This window comes from Camponotus vicinus, unplaced genomic scaffold, assembly GCF_025532165.1.
Source record: "Camponotus vicinus isolate PSW18456_S1 unplaced genomic scaffold, iyCamVici1.0 SCAF_8, whole genome shotgun sequence".
In the NCBI taxonomy this organism is placed as follows: domain Eukaryota; kingdom Metazoa; phylum Arthropoda; class Insecta; order Hymenoptera; family Formicidae; genus Camponotus; species Camponotus vicinus.
In genome coordinates, this window is record NW_028141980.1 from 18,697,496 (window position 1) to 18,715,423 (window position 17,928).

General features: G+C 34.9%; 3 protein-coding genes across 4 annotated transcripts; 2 read left to right on the forward strand and 1 right to left on the reverse strand.

Annotated features, from left to right (window-relative positions):
• Positions 1-394: 394 nt before the first annotated feature.
• On the forward strand, positions 395-12,080 carry LOC145975523 (protogenin). 2 transcript variants are annotated; one of them, XM_083106066.1, is made up of 19 exons: positions 395-803; positions 1,359-1,621; positions 1,715-1,865; positions 1,961-2,183; positions 2,274-2,497; positions 2,579-2,718; positions 2,813-2,972; positions 3,045-3,329; positions 3,469-3,636; positions 3,722-3,913; positions 3,988-4,172; positions 4,274-4,421; positions 4,501-4,599; positions 4,691-4,841; positions 4,925-5,058; positions 5,136-5,531; positions 5,619-5,896; positions 5,967-6,074; positions 6,158-12,080. In XM_083106066.1, the coding sequence occupies exons 1-19, from the start codon at positions 737-739 to the stop codon at positions 6,383-6,385; spliced, it is 3,600 nt and encodes a 1,199-aa protein (XP_082962192.1). In that variant the 5' UTR covers positions 395-736; the 3' UTR covers positions 6,386-12,080. The 2 variants fall into 2 exon arrangements, with proteins under 2 accessions (XP_082962192.1, XP_082962193.1); XM_083106067.1 differs by having other exon boundaries at positions 6,006-6,074.
• Positions 11,311-14,478, reverse strand: LOC145975526 (uncharacterized). The gene is made up of 7 exons (XM_083106072.1): positions 14,185-14,478; positions 13,885-14,058; positions 13,398-13,600; positions 13,168-13,321; positions 12,782-13,050; positions 12,464-12,682; positions 11,311-12,388 (listed from the first exon to the last, which is right to left on the reverse strand). Exons 1-7 carry the CDS (start codon positions 14,231-14,233, stop codon positions 12,335-12,337), a joined length of 1,122 nt encoding a protein of 373 aa, XP_082962198.1. The 5' UTR covers positions 14,234-14,478; the 3' UTR covers positions 11,311-12,334.
• Positions 14,479-15,795: 1,317 nt separating this feature from the next.
• Positions 15,796-17,711, forward strand: Rpl18 (ribosomal protein L18). Its single transcript, XM_083106740.1, has 3 exons — positions 15,796-15,953; positions 16,971-17,177; positions 17,348-17,711. Exons 2-3 carry the CDS (start codon positions 17,037-17,039, stop codon positions 17,615-17,617), a joined length of 411 nt encoding a protein of 136 aa, XP_082962866.1. The 5' UTR covers positions 15,796-15,953; positions 16,971-17,036; the 3' UTR covers positions 17,618-17,711.
• The last annotated feature ends 217 nt before the right edge of the window (positions 17,712-17,928 follow it).

The following is a 17,928-nucleotide window of genomic DNA, read 5'->3' on the forward strand; positions in this document are numbered from 1 at the left end:
CGAATCTCCCTCTCGCGTCGCCAGGAGGCGCTGGGGAACGAGGACGCCCGAGGGACGGCAAGATGGCAAGCAGGAACGAAGAAGTCGCGTGCTAAGGGAACGAGGACGCGCGAGCGATAAACTTTCGGGGGGGGAAACCCCGATAAGCGGCGATCGACAGGCGTCCGGTATCGCGTCTCGGTGTCGTCTCGGGATCGCGCGAGTGCACGCGTGTATTTCGTCGGCGCTTCCCGCGCCTCGTCGCGGTTTCCGGTCGGTCCTTCTCTCCGTCGCGTCCGTCGGCTTCGGATCGGACGAGCGCGCGCCGCGCCGCGCCGGTATCGGGACGATGTGAGCGTATATACACACGCGAAGTAAAACAGCGCGAGCGGGGCGGCGGGAGGGAGGGGGGCGAGGAGGGTGGGGGAGGGGGCGCTCGAGCTCGGCGAACGGAACGGCCGGCGGCAGCGGATGCTCCGTCTTCTCTCGGCTCCGACGAGGCCGGCCCGATCGACGTCAAACATGCGGCGACGAATCTTCCCCGCCAGCAGCTCGACGACGACGACGACGACGACGACGAGGAAGTCGAAGAAAACGAATCGACGACGGCGCGCTACGGCCGCCGCGCTCCTCTGCCAGTGAAGCGACTATATACACACAATACACACACACACACGCACGCATACACGTACACGTATACATATATACACGCGCGACCCAAGCACACACACGCGCCGTTGCCGATGAGCGCGGATATATGGCGGCGCGAGTACTCTTGCTGAGCGTCTTGATTACGGAAGTGCTGAAGCCAGCTTGTGCCGCAGGTGCGTGTCGGCCGATTTTTTTTTGTATGTTTGCCAGCGATCCTCTTAGCACCGATCTCCGGGTCGGTACGCTTCTACGACGGCGGCTCGTAAGCGCGAATCGAACGACGATGCCCTGGTTGATGCGCACATGAGTCCAGACATCGTCTCGATGTTCTCGAGAGCTCGCCGTTTTTCCCATACAAATTGCTGTAAATTAATTCTTCACTGATGACATTCATCGGTCTAGGTTGTACAAAAGCGATTTGGTGATATTGTTTTCGTGCTTTTGTAATAAGCATTTTTATATAATTTTGTTTCTTGACGTTGAAATGTTCTAAAGCAGTTATATTTTTTAATGGAATACGAGAGTAGAGAATAAATCTATTGGACTAATCGTCAGTTGTATCAATTTCTGTGCACGAGTTTAAAAGCATTTTTCTCGATAGCAAAGAAAAAACTGCAACATACATAATATTGTATATTTATTTATTCTTGTTATCAAATACTTCTCCCAAAATGTCATTATATTTATATCCTTAAAAATATTGTTAATTTCAAACCGCTTGTTTAAAGGTGTTAAGGGTATTGGAGGGAACATCAGTGGTAGGAACGTGTCTAAACCAGATAGTTCTGATGTTGGTCTAACCAAGGGACTTGGATTAACACTGGAAATTCAACCTAGCGGCCATGTGATACTAGGAAAAAAGGGAATCACGCTTAGTTGCATAGCTGGTTCAAACGAGACTGTATCTTGGTTGCACAATGGACTACCAGCACCTCCATGTGGTCTTACTCGCTGTGTTCTTCTTTCCAATGGCTCTCTTCACTTTTACAAGGTAAAAGGCAGTATATACATTGATATAGATTAATTATTGCCAGATTGTAATCTCCATCAAGCATTAAATTATATATGACTCTGTTATATGTAGAAACAAAATTTACAAATGCAAAAGTTCAAAGAAAAGGAAAGGAGTAGTATTGTTAATGCTAGAAACCACAATAAGGATGAATATCGTTGTAAAACAAATACCAGTTTAGGAGGTTTGATACGGTCGGCTCCTACATTTGTTCAAATAGCAGGTAAATGTAATATATTGGTAGTATATATGAGCATATTAAATTTCTTTTAATATCTAGAACATTATAATTATTACAACAAATATTGCACATTACAGAGTTTGCACATACATTTAAAGAATCTCCAGAAAATATCACTGTTCAGGAAGGTGAAGTTGCAAGATTATCTTGCTTGATAGACAGTGTTCCTTTCCCACCCAATATTACGTGGCAGCATAACGAAACATTGTTATCTTATCATAACAAATCAAAGTATTCTATGGTACCACCAGGTGTTCTGTATATAAGTGCAACGAAACTGTCAGATGCTGGCTCATACAGGTACATGATATAATTTTTATTTTTTTTCTTTCTATTATATAGATATTAATTTTTATACTGTAAATTAAATAAATAAACATTGTGTTGCAGATGCATAGTCACAAATGAATTTTTAAAGAAGAAAAAGAGCAGAGAAGCAAAACTAACAGTTGTTTCAAGAACAGATGATAACAGATCGCATACTCCATCAGTTTTGTTTCCACAGACTTCTTACAATTATTGGCTACTCGATGGATCAAATCTTAATCTGGCATGTGCTGCATCTGGTTATCCATTACCACTCATAACATGGTCATTTATTCCTCGTTATATAGGTAAAGAATTAAAAAAACAGACTTACATGCATTTAAGTGTTGGGCAACATTTAATAAATTTGATTGTATTTATGTTCTCAGCTAATGTTACACAACCTCGCATCCTTTTTAATTCTACTATTGGCATTGCTATACTGTCATTAACAAATGTAAATGTTTCCAATGCTGGTGTCTATTTATGTTCTTCGAAAAATTTGATCACCAATGATTTAGAAGTACAGGTGGGTATGATTGAGTTGATGAAATATATAAAAGATATTTAATAAATATACACGTGTAAATTGACAAATATATTTTTCGTTTAAATTGTTACAGAATGTAACTGTAGATATATTGATTCCACCATCATTTATAAAAATGCCGACGAACCAAATCTGTCCAAATGGAAGAACAGCGAGATTCGAGTGTCAGGCGCAGGGATCACCCGTACCTCAAATTTATTGGCTGAAAGACTCGTTGAATATTACTATCAATGGTAAAATAATTATAGAGATAAAACAAATTGTGTGTTAAATTTACTCTGATTACGCATCCTGTATGTTGATAGGTCGCAGAACGACTTACGTTAAGGAACACAATAAGATAGAATTAGCAATATCAGCGACGGTACCGTCTGATTCTGGCATATACCAATGTGTGGCGGTAAATTCAGCGGGTGAAATTTGGGCCGCTGGTCGGCTGCAAATAAATACGTCGCGCAATAGTCCCGCCGCACCTACTTCTTTAAAATGTCACGCTGTTTCACCAGTTAGAATTTTAATCTCGTGGGAACCACCAAAGTCTCTACCATATACCAGTATTACAGCTTATACCGTCCATTACAGTCCTGTAGGTGAGTTCGATTACGATTTAAGATAAATATGATATAGAGAGATTTGAGAAAATTGCAGTTTAATTCCATATATTGGTATATTTTGGTATATTTATTATTGGTACAATATAATATTAATATTTTATATTTTTGATGACAGAAGGTGGCAAAGAGGAAGTCTCTCTGCCAGAACCAGGGAATTCTACATCTGTAGAAGTAACAAAGCTTCTTGAACCATTTACAAATTATTCGTTTTACATACGAGTGTGGAATAATTATGGTGCTAGCGATCAATCAGCTACCATTTTGTGTTCCACAGCTCCAAGTGGTAAGCATTCCTTATTTATCTGCATTAATTTGATGATCTGATGTAATATTTTTTAAATTAAATTTTAAAATATCTGCTCCTTAAGTTCCTAAAGCCGCACCAAAAATGAATGTGGATATAATCAGTAGTACAAAACTAAATGTATCATGGGAGCCTTTGAGTAAAAAGGAATCTCGCGGCGTTGTGGTGGAATATAAACTACAGTGGAGACTCCACCAGCATCCATATTCCAGAATACTTTATCTACCTGCCACTATTGAGTACCACATACTTATGGGTATTTATCTAGTTCTTATTTTTTATTAAAAAGAGCGCCCTGTGTAATTATGTAAATGTATATTATGATCATAGATCTGATACCCGGAGCACAATATGATCTTCGAGTATTGGCAAGAACAAAACAAGGCTGGCCAAATATTAGCGAGACGCAATTAAATTGGATTACTGTAACCATGCCATCTCCTGAATCTAATCAATTTACTATAAGGAATATTGTGGATATTCAAGTATTAATTGTAAACGCTTCGATAATTAAGGTTAGTATATAGTACTTATTGATTGAATTTTGAAAAATATAATATTTATATAATTATTTGAATTGCTTCTTATAAACATTTTCTTCTTTTCTTGATATTAGATGAAATGGAAAATTAATTTCAAGCAAAATGATCAAATTGAATCAAAATTTGATTCTTGGCAAATTTATTGTGAAAATCAAGATGGTGAAAAATTAGCTACTATTCTTTTACCACAAAACATTACTGAATATCTGTTTACTGATCTTGGTAAATATTTTGCATTACATGACATTTCTTCTTTTTAAATAGCATTATAGATAAAAAATCATAATTTATTTTTATTTAGATATGAATATTTCTTATACCATGGGTTTGTGCATGGTGAATTTGGGTGAAGCAACAGGTTGCTTGACAAAATATATAGAGACTGCACAATCCAATACTAGTAAGTTTTTGTCAGATTTTTAATATAATATATTTTCATTTAATAAAAAATACACAAAAATTTATATACAATAATTTCGTAATTTTTTTAGATACCATACCAATGTCTTTGGAGGCTATTCCTGTCTCACCCACGTCCATAAATTTAACATGGACATTGTCTGATATGCATAGTATAGATTCATTTGAACTTTGTTATCATGCGGTTCATGCACCTCCTGACAATTCTGAATGTTTTATCATGTGAGTATATAGCTTAATTTTCTTTTTGAATATAATTTTATAACATATAGATGTTTTTTTAATCTATGTGAAATATATTACAGAGACGATACAAAAATAAATGTTGACAAACTGAAGCCTTTTACTTTGTATCAGTTTAAAGTAAGAGCCATTAGACACGACATGAATCAAACCAGTCTCTACAGCGAATCTATAGAATGTTACACCAACGAAGATGGTGAGAAACAGAAGTTATTATTTGGTTACAATATATAGATATCTTAATATTACATTTATTCTAAACGAATTTTACAGTCCCTGGCAAAGTCGAAGAGGTACAATGGTTCTTGGGTAATAATACGAAGGTACGAATCGCATGGAAAGAACCGAGCAACGTGAATGGTATCATACAGAATTATTTCGTCGCGTATACCATGGACTTGACGGCGATGTGGGGCAACGTGACTGTACCCGGTAATAAAACATCAACGACTCTACCGAGTTTAGTGCCGGGCAAACAATATTTTGTTATGGTACGAGCGGCGACGAGAGCCGGCTATGGAAAACCGTCGGATCCAATCATTATTATTACCGGCGGTGGTAGTGCTGGTGGTATCGGTGGTGGCGGTGGTGGTGGAGCGTCGAAAGTGCCCGATCCATCGGGCAAGGAGGATAAGCCACCGCAAAACCCTAAGCCTGATCAGAGTTTAGGTGAGTGAAAGAGTAAAAACTTGGATATAAATAAAATTGTGTTAACCATTATATTCATCGGTACATGCTATCATGATTAAAAAACAGGTGTGATTCTCGGAGTCAGCATAAGCATCGGATTTATCGCGATATGTCTATGTAGTATATACTGTCGGAGAAAGTTCGAGAATTCTCGCTCGTTGAGAAACGGTGCTCAGCCTTCGAATGGGCGTGTACTATCGCGAAACGGAAACGGATGTTGCGCGGAGCAGTCCTCCACTTCCGTGAATCAACAAGCGAACGCTACCTGTGCCTCGAACGAAATTGAATTGGCTGTGCTATGCCCATCATCTCCGCTCGAAACGAATCCCCATTCCGATGCAAAGGTAATGAACAAAAGCTTAGGTTGAATTTATATATCTCAATCAGGGATAATACACGATATGTATTGCATAGGGTGCACAATCTAATGGAGTTTTTGAAATTTGTGCAAAGGAACCCTTATTGTCGCCATGGGAGGTAAATGGAGGCTCGAAAGATGTTCATATTATGGAAAACCCTCAGGTATTGTTACGAGTTTTATCATCTTGTGTACAATAGCGGCGTTTTGTTTGTTAATAATTAATCCGTGATTTTCGTGTTTACAGTACAAAAGAAGAGGCAGTTCCGCCTCGAATAATCAACAAGAAGAAGAGGAGGAGGAGGAAGAGGAGGATGAACAAGATTTAGAAGGCACGCAGCTCACAATGGTCAATTGTACTTTAGGCAGTAGCAGTAGCAGTTTAAATAACAATTCAGGATGTCCGGACGGAGAGACTTCATCATCGCCAAAAGCCCCGTGTACATTTGTTCCGGCTCTCGGACCAAATGGGTGAAAATGCATTAGGCGAAACACTAAAGTGTTCAATGCTTCGCACCGGTATCGAGGTATGCAGTAAATAGGAATACCTCCTGGAATTCTCCTGTTTCCTCCTCTCTTATAGTTGACACGTCAATCGTTCCGAAACAATATTGCGAGAAAGCATGGAAAAAAACAAATTTTCCCGCGAAAACGAAAGCAATGTAAAATTGCAACAACCTGACAAAGTTCGACGCGACTTGTGCAAGTAGAAATATTGTCTGACATGCGATCAGTGTAGCATCCGATTTCAAGATGTTGGTCGCCATGTTATGTAAATATTTACGAGCAAGATACATTTATTGCCTGCGGAGAACAAGACAAATGTCTGCGTAAGCAATTTTCGACAAAAGCAAGACGTTTCCCAAATTCATTGCTTTGCATTATTGACATTCCTAACGTTGCAGTGCATTGATCATGTAGACGATACTTGAAACGTTTGCCGGACTTATTTGTGTGTACATAGATTAATTCAAAATATTATTTAAAGATTGATAGGAAAGTGTTAAAAAATTATGTATTTTTGAAAATAATTAAAGAATTTGCGTGAAAATAATTATAAAATTAAATTATAAAATTAATTAATATAAAAGGATTAACTGAGAATATTTCTTGAAACTTTTCCTTTAAGCAATGTATATGAATACAAACATATTTTTCAGCCAATGTGCTAAATTTAACAACCAAATGCAACATTTCTGCACAAATCTTTTCAAAAGCGCTTAATTTGTTAATTTCTATCAATTCTTGATATTTTGAATAATTCTATGTAAAATAAACAACATTAAGAGATGCGCGAACAAAATAAACAAATGAAATAGTAAGTTTCCAAATGCCTCTGTACATAGGATAGAATAATTGTTAATTGTGAATATGTTCATAAAAAATCACATTTTGAATGCTGATGTAATAGAAACATATACAAACGTGCATTCCTTCGTTTGGGGACATAAAATTGCTAAATATGCCGGGCAAAGTATGGCCTAAACTCAGTTGACGAAGTTTCGTTCTGACAACAGTTTCGGACGATCGCTTAAAATAAGAAAGCGCAGACACTAATCATTCCAAAATAAGTTTTCCATTGATAATATTTAATTATAAACAAGAGAAAAAAACATTTAGTATTAAGAAGACAGGGAAAGGCTCTAACCAGATGCTACGCGTTTTTAGGAATGTTAAGAAAACTTTTTATTTCGTGTTTTTCTTTTTTCTCTTTCTTTCTTTTTATTTTAATATACCGTATGTGTGTCATTAAAAATATTCATTTCTATATAAAAAAAAAGTAAACATTGATTTCTTTAAGAAATCAAAGTTAAATTTCTTTTGTATTTGGAGTTGGTGTGCATAGCGAATGAAAAATAATTTTTATCGAATATAGCTTTTCCTAAAATATTTAACGTAAGTTTGTATTAGTTTAAAATGGATTATTGATACGTCATACTTTAGAGAGGGATCCTATGAATGGGAAGAATATTCGGAAAGATAATTGTGCTCAGAATTATAGTAATTCAAATTATAATAGCACGTAAAGGAAATAGAGATCATCTCATTTTTCACGTTCATTTACTTCTATAAGAGATCTTAAAGACTGTATGTATTAATAGACGCGATATTTTTATAATTAACGGAGATTATTCTTCAGAATAATTTACGTAAGATTTTTACATATTTCTCGGCTTCTTTCCGTTCATAAGATTGATATCGTTTTTAAAACGATTAGATAATCGATACAATTAAACATCAACGTTTTGTTGTACGATATTTAGCGTGTTAGCTGGTATAAAGCAGTTCTGTGTATTACACAAAAAAGCAAGAAGCAGCATTGAGACTAACATACAAGACACATATTCCAGACTGGTGCATGTTACCATGACAGAAAAACCCAACACAGTACCTGATAGAAAATAAGCTATATCTTTTAGAGTGAGACGTAGAAATGTCAATGTTATTACTGTACCTCCACTAATTGTTATTTATTGCATTTTACATTCAGTATATACTTTAGATGAACACATTACACCCTGGATCATGCAATATAGTCATCATGAGCACAGTATGAAAACAAGTAATGCTAGAATTAATTCAATCTGCACATATATTAAAAAAAGGCTATATCGTATCTTCATTCCATAGAATATTATACCGCATTTTCATAACAGAGTCTGTTAGAAATCTAATATATATATATATATATATATATGGAAAATGTTCCGCGAAAATATAGTTTCAGTTTTTATTCGGGAGAAAAAAAAAGATACCATTGTTACAGCAGATACTTCATGTTTAATGAATATTTTAGTTGATAACTGTGCACCATGATTTACTTATTCTCCATTTATTGGGCTCCGCAAATCATTACAATAGTTCTATATAGTTTACAGATTGCATACAGTTCTACAGAAATAGAAAGAATCATTTTATTTACACACATGAATACATGGAACTTGTTATATGTATTATAAATATAATTATGAGAATCTCACAGATCGCATATATACATGATATTGAATTTATATATTAAATAGTTCTTGCGCAGCAACCTTTATTTGTTGCGAATGCGTGCGTTTGCACATTTTCAATGTGTCTGGCTTATGATTTTATTTAATATGTTTTGCGTTTGTTGTCATATATATGCCTGTTACATTTTATATTATTTCCATATTTGTTGAAAGTATATACATTCATATGCTTTTTCATGTACTTTTTGTATTTGTTGATGGTATATTTTAGAAAATGGATCTTATAAAGCGTTAATGACAGCTGGTATATAATGATGAGAAAAAAATCAGAATGCTAAACCGATTGTTCCTTAGTTCATTACATATTGTTAATATCACATGCATCGCACACACAAAGGTATATCTCGCGGTATTGAACTTTTATGTTCCGAAAGAAATATATCTGTAGCTTATACTTTGAAGAATAATTTTTTAAGAACCACCAATATTATCAAAAAGAAAAAAAAAGGAATAAGAATATTTGAACATCAAAAAGAGATTTTTTAACTTTAAGAGAGGTATGACGCGTTGAGTGAAATACAAGCGGTAGAAAGTATGTAATGAATAATAATGCTTTTCGCACTATTTTACTTCCTCTTGTGTGGTAGATATACGATTGGCAGAGTTGTATATGAGTTGAGTGAAAGAGAATGGGTTTACGCTTATCAAAACTGTCCTCATCCATCTTTTTACATTTAAGTAGGATAATATACTTTTATACTTCTCTAGTTGTAACACACGTTTCTCCGGTCACATTTCTGCTGCTGTATTCTTGATTTTATATCGTTGTATTATGTAGAAAGCACCGTGCAGAAAAGTAACCGCAGCGGCGAGTTAAACGTCAACAACAGCAATCAATAATTTAATCCAAACACTCCGTATATACCATAGTGCTCTTGAAATAATTTCATGGATGTGATAAGTTTTTAGGTGTCGTAAACAATTGACAGAGACTATAGAGTCGCCGTGCGGAGAGATAATCGCGTCAACTATGCAAAGTGCCTTGCGTAAAGTGTTACAGGTCGTTTCTTCTGACGAGAACTACAACTGGGTAACACTTTACGTGATACACTTCGTATACGTCTTATAAAATCCGTAAAGATAACACATTATTATTTTAGTATATACAAAAGCAATAAGCATCGCATTGTATATAGCATTTTTTTGTATTACTACAAATGCAAATGTCGGAAATGATATACACACACACACCATCCTCATAGATCTATAATCCATTTATCACTGCATCTCAATATTTCGCATATTCATTGATCATTAATTACTATAATAATAATTAACGACTTGAAAGATCAACATATTGTGGATCTCTTGATAGTCAATTTTCATTTACGCATTATTTTTTTACTATTTTAATTTAGGAATAATATACAATATATACAGGCAGCCAAAGAGAGAGAACATTTTTTTTAATCGTCTTTTAAATCTCCCTCATATCAATGAGATCGGTGCAAGATTATTTCATATGCACACATTCCTTCTATGCAGAGTACGATATAATTCATCACAGACGAACTGTAACGTTGAATACACAGTAGCAAGTATTGATTATATTGTACGGCGGCTCTAGTCGAACGAATATACCTCCGTAATTGTCACTCTCTCACAACATAGAGAGTGATTTACATTACTTAATTTTAACTTAACTTCGGTACCTATTAGACACTATTGTTTACATTTATGCACAGTTTACCTCAAAGAATATATTTTCTCGCCCGGTGGGTATATACACGTATACAATATGTATAGATATATATATATATATGTATACTGTATATCAGCTCTAGTATGTACAATATATGTATGTATAATTGCCAAGACACATCTTTATTTTACACGATATATACAAAAAAGAAAGAAGAGAGAAAAATTACACAGCAAAAATTTATTCATTTATACTATTATTATCGTTAATTATAATTTTATATACATACATATATATATATATGAGGAGATTTAATTTATTTTCCGTAAACCCTCATATCTCATCCTCTTCTTTTTTTATTTAGATTTATTATTTTAATATATGCGCGATTACGTATTTTTTAGGGTGCAGTTACTTTGTACATACGTTTTATCTGCGATTTGTATATATATTATATATGTATTACCTGCAAAGAACATTATATAAAATATATATTTTAATATATTACGTATAAAAAAAGAATGAAACTACATGAAACTATAATCTTATTGTTTGAAGTATTAAGACTAAATATACGAAATATTTAATAATATTGTTGACCCTTCTTGAATACGTCGTCTTGTTGTAACACCTCTGATTCAATAAAATTAAGACAGTGTACAAATGCATTTTATGTGGAAAATGTGTCCCCTCTGCACACATTGAGAGAACTTATATTACAAGGGTACAGCAAGATCAATATACAGTTTCATAAATGAAGCAACTTTATTATCAAAAATCTATACAACGACGTGTAACAATAGAATCGAAATAATGTAATATTAATATTATCGAGGCATTCAATGCCAATAAAGGAATAGTCATTTTTTTTTTGTTTTATATTAAATGTATGCAAGTACATGCAGCGCTCATATACAAATCTATCAATATAAACAATCATTCATACATGAATAAGGAATATCTTTTGTATGTACTTTTTAGAAACGCGTTTCTCACAATATTTGTACTCGTGCGATCCTTTAGGTCGTACATACATATTCGAGTTATCGATAAAGCTATGCGATAGTAATATTTGACTGGAATAGAAAGATTTCTCAACTTAATTCATAGCTTACAAAAGATGCATCTTGGAACGTGGCGAATATAAAAGAGAAAATTCCTCCTCTATATCCCATATATCCGACAATAAAAAGTATATGGATTCCCAACAACTTTATTAGTACAATCCACAGTCTGGAAAAAATGGCATATAAAAAGCGTCTTTCTTTAGTTTTCTTTTTTTGATCTAAAATATATCCATCCAAATCGATTTATGAACTATGAATGTAGTCTTAAGTTTAAGCTTCTTTATATATATATATTTTTTTTCGACCACAACTTCTTAACATTGTTCCGAATCATTCATAAGAGTTTGACTAGCGCAACCTTTCAGAAAAGGTGCGAAGAATTTCTGTACTTTGAAAATTGGTAAAATTAAGTACATTAATTGCTATTTTATCACATTGGCGAGATAGGCCCATCTACGAAATCTTAGAATTCCAGATATATGCGCTTCTCTATAAACTCATTTAGTATCATCTGTTGGCGCGCGTCAAGCGTCAAGTAAAAATATATAACGTGGAATAGAATGTATATAATAACATGTATAGAACCCTTTTCTAGGCACACGGTGAAACGGCGCTTGGCGTCCGTCTGTATCTGATAGTTATAGAATTATCGTACGCTTGTCAATATATTTGAATTCGGCAGTCAATATTGCTAAAGTTTACAGGACCAAAGAATGTGGAAAGATCCTCATGCTTACATAGTCATCGAGTACCTGTAAATTCGTGAGACCAATTAATTAAAAGTAATTAAACTTTTACATGCATTTTTCTCTCCAGACTCGACTTACCTCTGTAAGAGCATCTTTTGTTAATTTAGGATACAGGTATGTAAATCCTGTGGTATTTGAAAGTTTTCCAGATTGTAAGTATAAATGTTTATTATATAAAAGCTCTTGATCTATATAGGGTGACAGAGGGCTGTTTTCTACTCCATCCTTGCGACATGCTTCTGCCCAGGGGCCCATGTGTTTGTCATTTACTTCCTCAACAACAGAATTCATATCAGTCTACAAAGTATCAGAGTAAGATATAATTACTATTTTCATGAAAATTTTAATAATCTGTTTTTAAATGTCATAGATATATGCTGAAATAATATACTTTACCTTAGCTAATGTAGATAGCGTTGTGCCCCAATAATCGTGATTGATATTGAAGATTTCTGAGACTATGGCACTGATAGAACCTTGAGTGGAATCTCCCTCATCGACGAGATTATATGTCTGGCCTATTGTTTCTGGTCTATTGGCTACATGCCAGATAGCTCTCGCGACATCTCTTACATGAACCGTATTCATATGAAGATCTGGTCCCCAGAGTAATTTCATCATTTCTCCTAAATGCTTATAAACTGCGCCTACTACTAATCTCGGTGCTGAAAATTATAAAATTTACTAAACTTTACTCTTTTTTTTGTTTATTTAAGTTAATGGCGGATGCAGATACTTTAGTAATAAAATAAAATTATGAAAATTATATTTTTTAGAATTACCTAAGCCAGTTTTGTCACCACAACCGTACACAATGGCTGGTCTAAGTATAGTATACTTCAAATCTGGTATATTTTTCAATTCATGTTCCACTTGTAACTTGTATTTCGCGACAAACGTCCATGGTTCTCCAGCGTCTTCTTCTTTATGAGGAGTCTATACAATATTACACAATGATAAGTCCTGAATCCATATTCATATATTAAAATATATGTCAATAACAAAAGGATACCTTTTCAGAAACATTAAGATTGCCAGAAGCTATTTCCACATAACGCGAGACTTTAATCTTGGCTGCTAATTGGGCACAGTTCACGCTCAATTTGTAAATGCCCTCTTTATACACCGGATCTGTGAGGCTGCTCTTTGTCTCGCCAGCACAATTGAACACATAATCGATAGGCTCGTCGGATGAAAATGCATTTTGACAGGATGCTTGTACAGGTTGACAAAAATTATCCCTTTACATATAACTGTCTGTATCATATTTCATATTTCACATGATAGACTGAGGCAAGAGAGCAACAAGATGTTTTCAATAAATCAGAATGTAGAGATTAAATGAAGGGATTGAAATATTCAATTATTCTTCTACAAAATTATCAAAAATTTCTAGCAAATGAGAGATTGAAGATCTTTGCTGAATTTAATGACCTTTGTTAATTCTTAAATAATATTCCTCTTTCTCTGCTTGCCCTAGTATATCCTATTGCGATTACCTATGTTAATCAAATTAGCGCTTTTGAATTCGAGCAAGGGATTCTCGAACAACCGCTGATGTTTTGCGTTGAGCCATGCGGTCTGCGGCGGTACCTTGTCCACGACTCGCACGTACGAAACCAGATCGTTATCCAACAGATACTCCACAAGATTACGTCCGATGAAACCGCATCCTGCATGAACACGATAAGAGCATCTCAGTCACAGTTTTATCTTCCGCGCTCTTCCGCTCTCCCATACTGCATGTGTCAGAGTATAACATATACATATATAAGTACATCAAATAGACAATATCTCACCTCCTAGAACGATCACCCTCGCTTTTTTATCACAGGTGGGCGTTGCCATAATCGCCTATCATTGAACGGTTGTTCAACTCTACGTTTCCTAGCCGGAGATCGTAGCGTCGTCGCAAAAGTCGTTGGGCAACGACATATAACCGTTTAATGACACGTAGGACCCACCGCGCTCTCGGCCCGGGGCCTTGATCAAATAACCTAATCCTCGCCAGCTCGACTGACACAAAGAACACTTGACACACCGACGCGGCAACGCGCCAACGCACTCTGTTCGCTGATACAACTATCAACGATAATACCCTAAAAATCAGATGATTGGGTGCATCCAGAAGCACAACCGCTCACTGAGCGGCTAAGTAGCAATCGAATGTGATTGGTCAATTCAAACATAGAAATCAATCACATTCAATTGCTACCTAGCCGCTCAGTGAGCGGTTGTGCTTCTGGATGCACCCATTAATTTTTAGCGCGCATGCGTCGGTTTCCGCGATAAAAATATGGCTCCGCCAATCATATTGGAAGAGCGTGCCTCGTTTGACCAATTATATCGACCTGTGCCTAGGATAACCAGCAACGATTGACCAATCAGAGAATCCTATTTTGAATCGGCCAATGGACGACGTGGTCAATCGAATGTCACCCATATTGGAATATTAAACATCCAGTTTACCCAGACCAATCAAATTTGAGCTTTCGACAATTTTCAAAATGGCGATGGATCCTACTCTTTCGTCACTCGTGCGTTTTAAGGCTCGTCTATAATGAGTCGCAAGTCGTAAACAAATTGACCAATCACAGTTTATTATTTATCAGAATACTCAACTGTAGTTGGTCAATTTGCTTACGACTTGCGATTCATTGTAGACGAGGTTTACGAGACCCTCTAACAAGAGACTGGCCATCAGATAGAGTGAGCGCATATTGAGAGTATATTTCGTCCATGTTTGCAAAATCTTGCGAGAGAGATAGATATAGTATAGGTAGAATCAATGCAGAGACTCTAGATTTCAGATCTGTCAGATCTGTCATATCTTTGTGAGGTTTAATAACATATAAAATTAAATTTTAAAATTTTTCTAAATAATATATTTCAAAATAATTTTTCATATTTACTATTTAAATAAAATAAAATTTATCATTATAATTTTATATCATTATAATTATTATTATTTATAATATTAATATTTTAATTTAAATAAAATTAATTATTATAATTTATATAATATTTCTTATATATTATCTATATAAATAATATTGATTATTTATTTATAACATATAAATATATTATAAACAATTATAATATTTATTATTAATAAATATCATTTATATTCAAAATAGGATTATTAAAATTTGAATATGAGCGGGAGTTGCATAAAAATGGCGGACCAATCAAAAGTGGTCTCCTGATGGCCAATCTGTTATTAGGGGGCTCTAGTACGTTTCTCCCACTGGGAAAAATGAACGGCGGTGCCCTCTGTCACTTCCGCTCTAAACACGCACACTTCTCGCATATGGTAGTTTCTTTTCCGGTTTGCCAAAATGGTAAGAGGTTGTAGCGATACTTTATTCGGTTGAAAAATCAGACGATATTGTATTATTGCCGATCAATCACAATAATAAAACTCGCTCATCGAATATTTTATTATTTGAATTCAATTAACGATGCATATTTCTTTTCGCAGGGTATCGATATTAACCATAAACATGATAGGAAGGTGCGGCGAACGGAGCCCAAGTCGCAAGACGTATATTTACGTCTTCTCGTCAAGGTAAATGAGCTTTTCTCTTTATATTATTTACTAATTAATTTGTATTTTTAAAGCAACAATCTACTTTCCTGCACTAAAACATTCGATTTCGTTGTATTCGAGTCTAGTTAAGAGTGCGTCTACTATTAATATTTTATTGAGGTTAGATTAGGTTAGCTCTCGTGTTTTTATTACACGTGAGAGACATCATGCGATCTTCTAGTCTTTATCTTTCATCCTTCGTCTATTAATCGAATAAAATAAGAGGAGCTTAAAATTTGTACTGATGGAGAGAAGAGATTCTAATTTAATCTAACTCTTGCGAGCTGCACTCTGTGTCAGATCTTACATAGACTGATTCAATTTTGAATGTTCGCTAAAGAAACTTGTCAACTATCCTATCTCGCTTATTTGTAACATCGAAAAGCGATTATTGTGGTTGATACATGTGTTTGCTGTAATTTTTTACTCATTGTGGAATTGCCGTTTTCAAACTTTCCCCACTGTAACTCCTCACATAAATAAAGTTTTATGGAGAAATTTGATAACATGTAATATATACACAACATATTTTGAAACAAATACACTTCAGTGGTCGTTCTATCATTCGCAATCATTTTTCCACACAATTGATTGGCTTGGAAATAAATGTTGGAACAACTACTTCTTGTTCTTTTCTTTCTTACTACGCTACAGGTACACAGAATTTTTAATTCCGCTAATTAATAACTTTTTCTCTTGTTTTCATTATTACAACTTACATGTTATATGTTATCAAATTTCTCCATAAAAGATTTAAGAAGACAAATGTCTTCTTAATATATCTTTAGGCATATATTTTTACAAATTTTTTGTGTTTTATCTATTTCTTAGTAAATTATACATATATATTTTTTTTTGTTCCTTCTGATTGACAATATCTTTCTTTGTTGTAAAATTATAAAGTTTCTAAAGGATACTGGAAAGTGCTGAAGCTAAAGTTTGAAAATTGTAAATTTATATTGTGAAATCATGGTAATAACAGAAGTCATATTTTAGCTCTATCGGTTCTTGGCAAGGAGGACAAATTCCAAATTCAATCAAATTATTTTGAGAAGACTCTTTATGAGTAAAATTAATCGACCACCTATCTCACTTGCACGTATTGTGCGATTCATGAAGAAACCTGGACGGGAGAACTGTGTTGCTGTAATTGTTGGTAGTGTCACTGACGATGCAAGGATTTTTGAAATCCCAAAGTTGACGGTACATATAACATATTTATGCATATATTAATACTTTGAAATATTAAGATTATATTGCATAATCATAATATTACTATATGTTACACTTAGAATATATGATAAAATATATGATACATGCAATATAATGTCAGTGTATATCATAAATTAATTATAATATTTTGAATTTTACAGGTATGCGCTTTACGTGTAACCGAAAGAGCTCGAGCACGAATCTTGAAAGCCGGCGGCGAAATCATTACGTTTGATCAGCTGGCGTTACGTGCACCAACCGGCAAACGCACAGTTTTGATGCAAGGACCGCGTAAGGCGCGCGAGAGCGTGAAGCACTTCGGTCCAGCACCAGGTGTACCGCACTCTCACTCGAAACCGTACGTGCGGTCTAAGGGCCGGAAGTTCGAGAGGGCAAGAGGCCGTAGGCGCAGCTGTGGTTATAAGAAATAAGTTTTATAACAAATACACTTCAGTGGTCGTTCTGTCATTCGCAATCATTTTCCCACACAATTGATTGGCTTGGAAATAAATGTTGGAACAACTACTTAACAACTACTTCTTGTTCTCTCCTTTCTTACTACGCTACAGGTACACAGAATTTTTCATTCCACTAATTAATAACTTTTTCTCTTGTTTTCATTACTACAACTTACATGTTATCATGATTTAGAATTGCGCCTTTGAATAATTTGTAAACGTTTGACATATGTGAAGAATAAAGTATAAAGTTAAATAATAAATAACAGGTTCGGTGTGATTTA

Bases quoted from the DNA above. Each gene is read 5' to 3' on its own strand.
- LOC145975523 (XM_083106066.1), top strand. From the start codon at position 737: ATGGCGGCGCGAGTACTCTTGCTGAGCGTCTTGATTACGGAAGTGCTG. The intron at 5,532-5,618 runs GTGAGTGAAAGA...ATTAAAAAACAG, and splicing joins TAAGCCTGATCAGAGTTTAG to GTGTGATTCTCGGAGTCAGC. The intron at 5,897-5,966 runs GTAATGAACAAA...TGTATTGCATAG, and splicing joins ATCCCCATTCCGATGCAAAG to GGTGCACAATCTAATGGAGT.
- LOC145975526 (XM_083106072.1), bottom strand. From the start codon at position 14,233: ATGGCAACGCCCACCTGTGATAAAAAAGCGAGGGTGATCGTTCTAGGA. The intron at 13,051-13,167 runs GTAATTCTAAAA...TATAATTTTCAG, and splicing joins TGGTGACAAAACTGGCTTAG to CACCGAGATTAGTAGTAGGC. The intron at 12,389-12,463 runs GTAAGTCGAGTC...ACGAATTTACAG, and splicing joins CAAAAGATGCTCTTACAGAG to GTACTCGATGACTATGTAAG.
- Rpl18 (XM_083106740.1), top strand. From the start codon at position 17,037: ATGAGTAAAATTAATCGACCACCTATCTCACTTGCACGTATTGTGCGA. The intron at 17,178-17,347 runs GTACATATAACA...TGAATTTTACAG, and splicing joins TTGAAATCCCAAAGTTGACG to GTATGCGCTTTACGTGTAAC.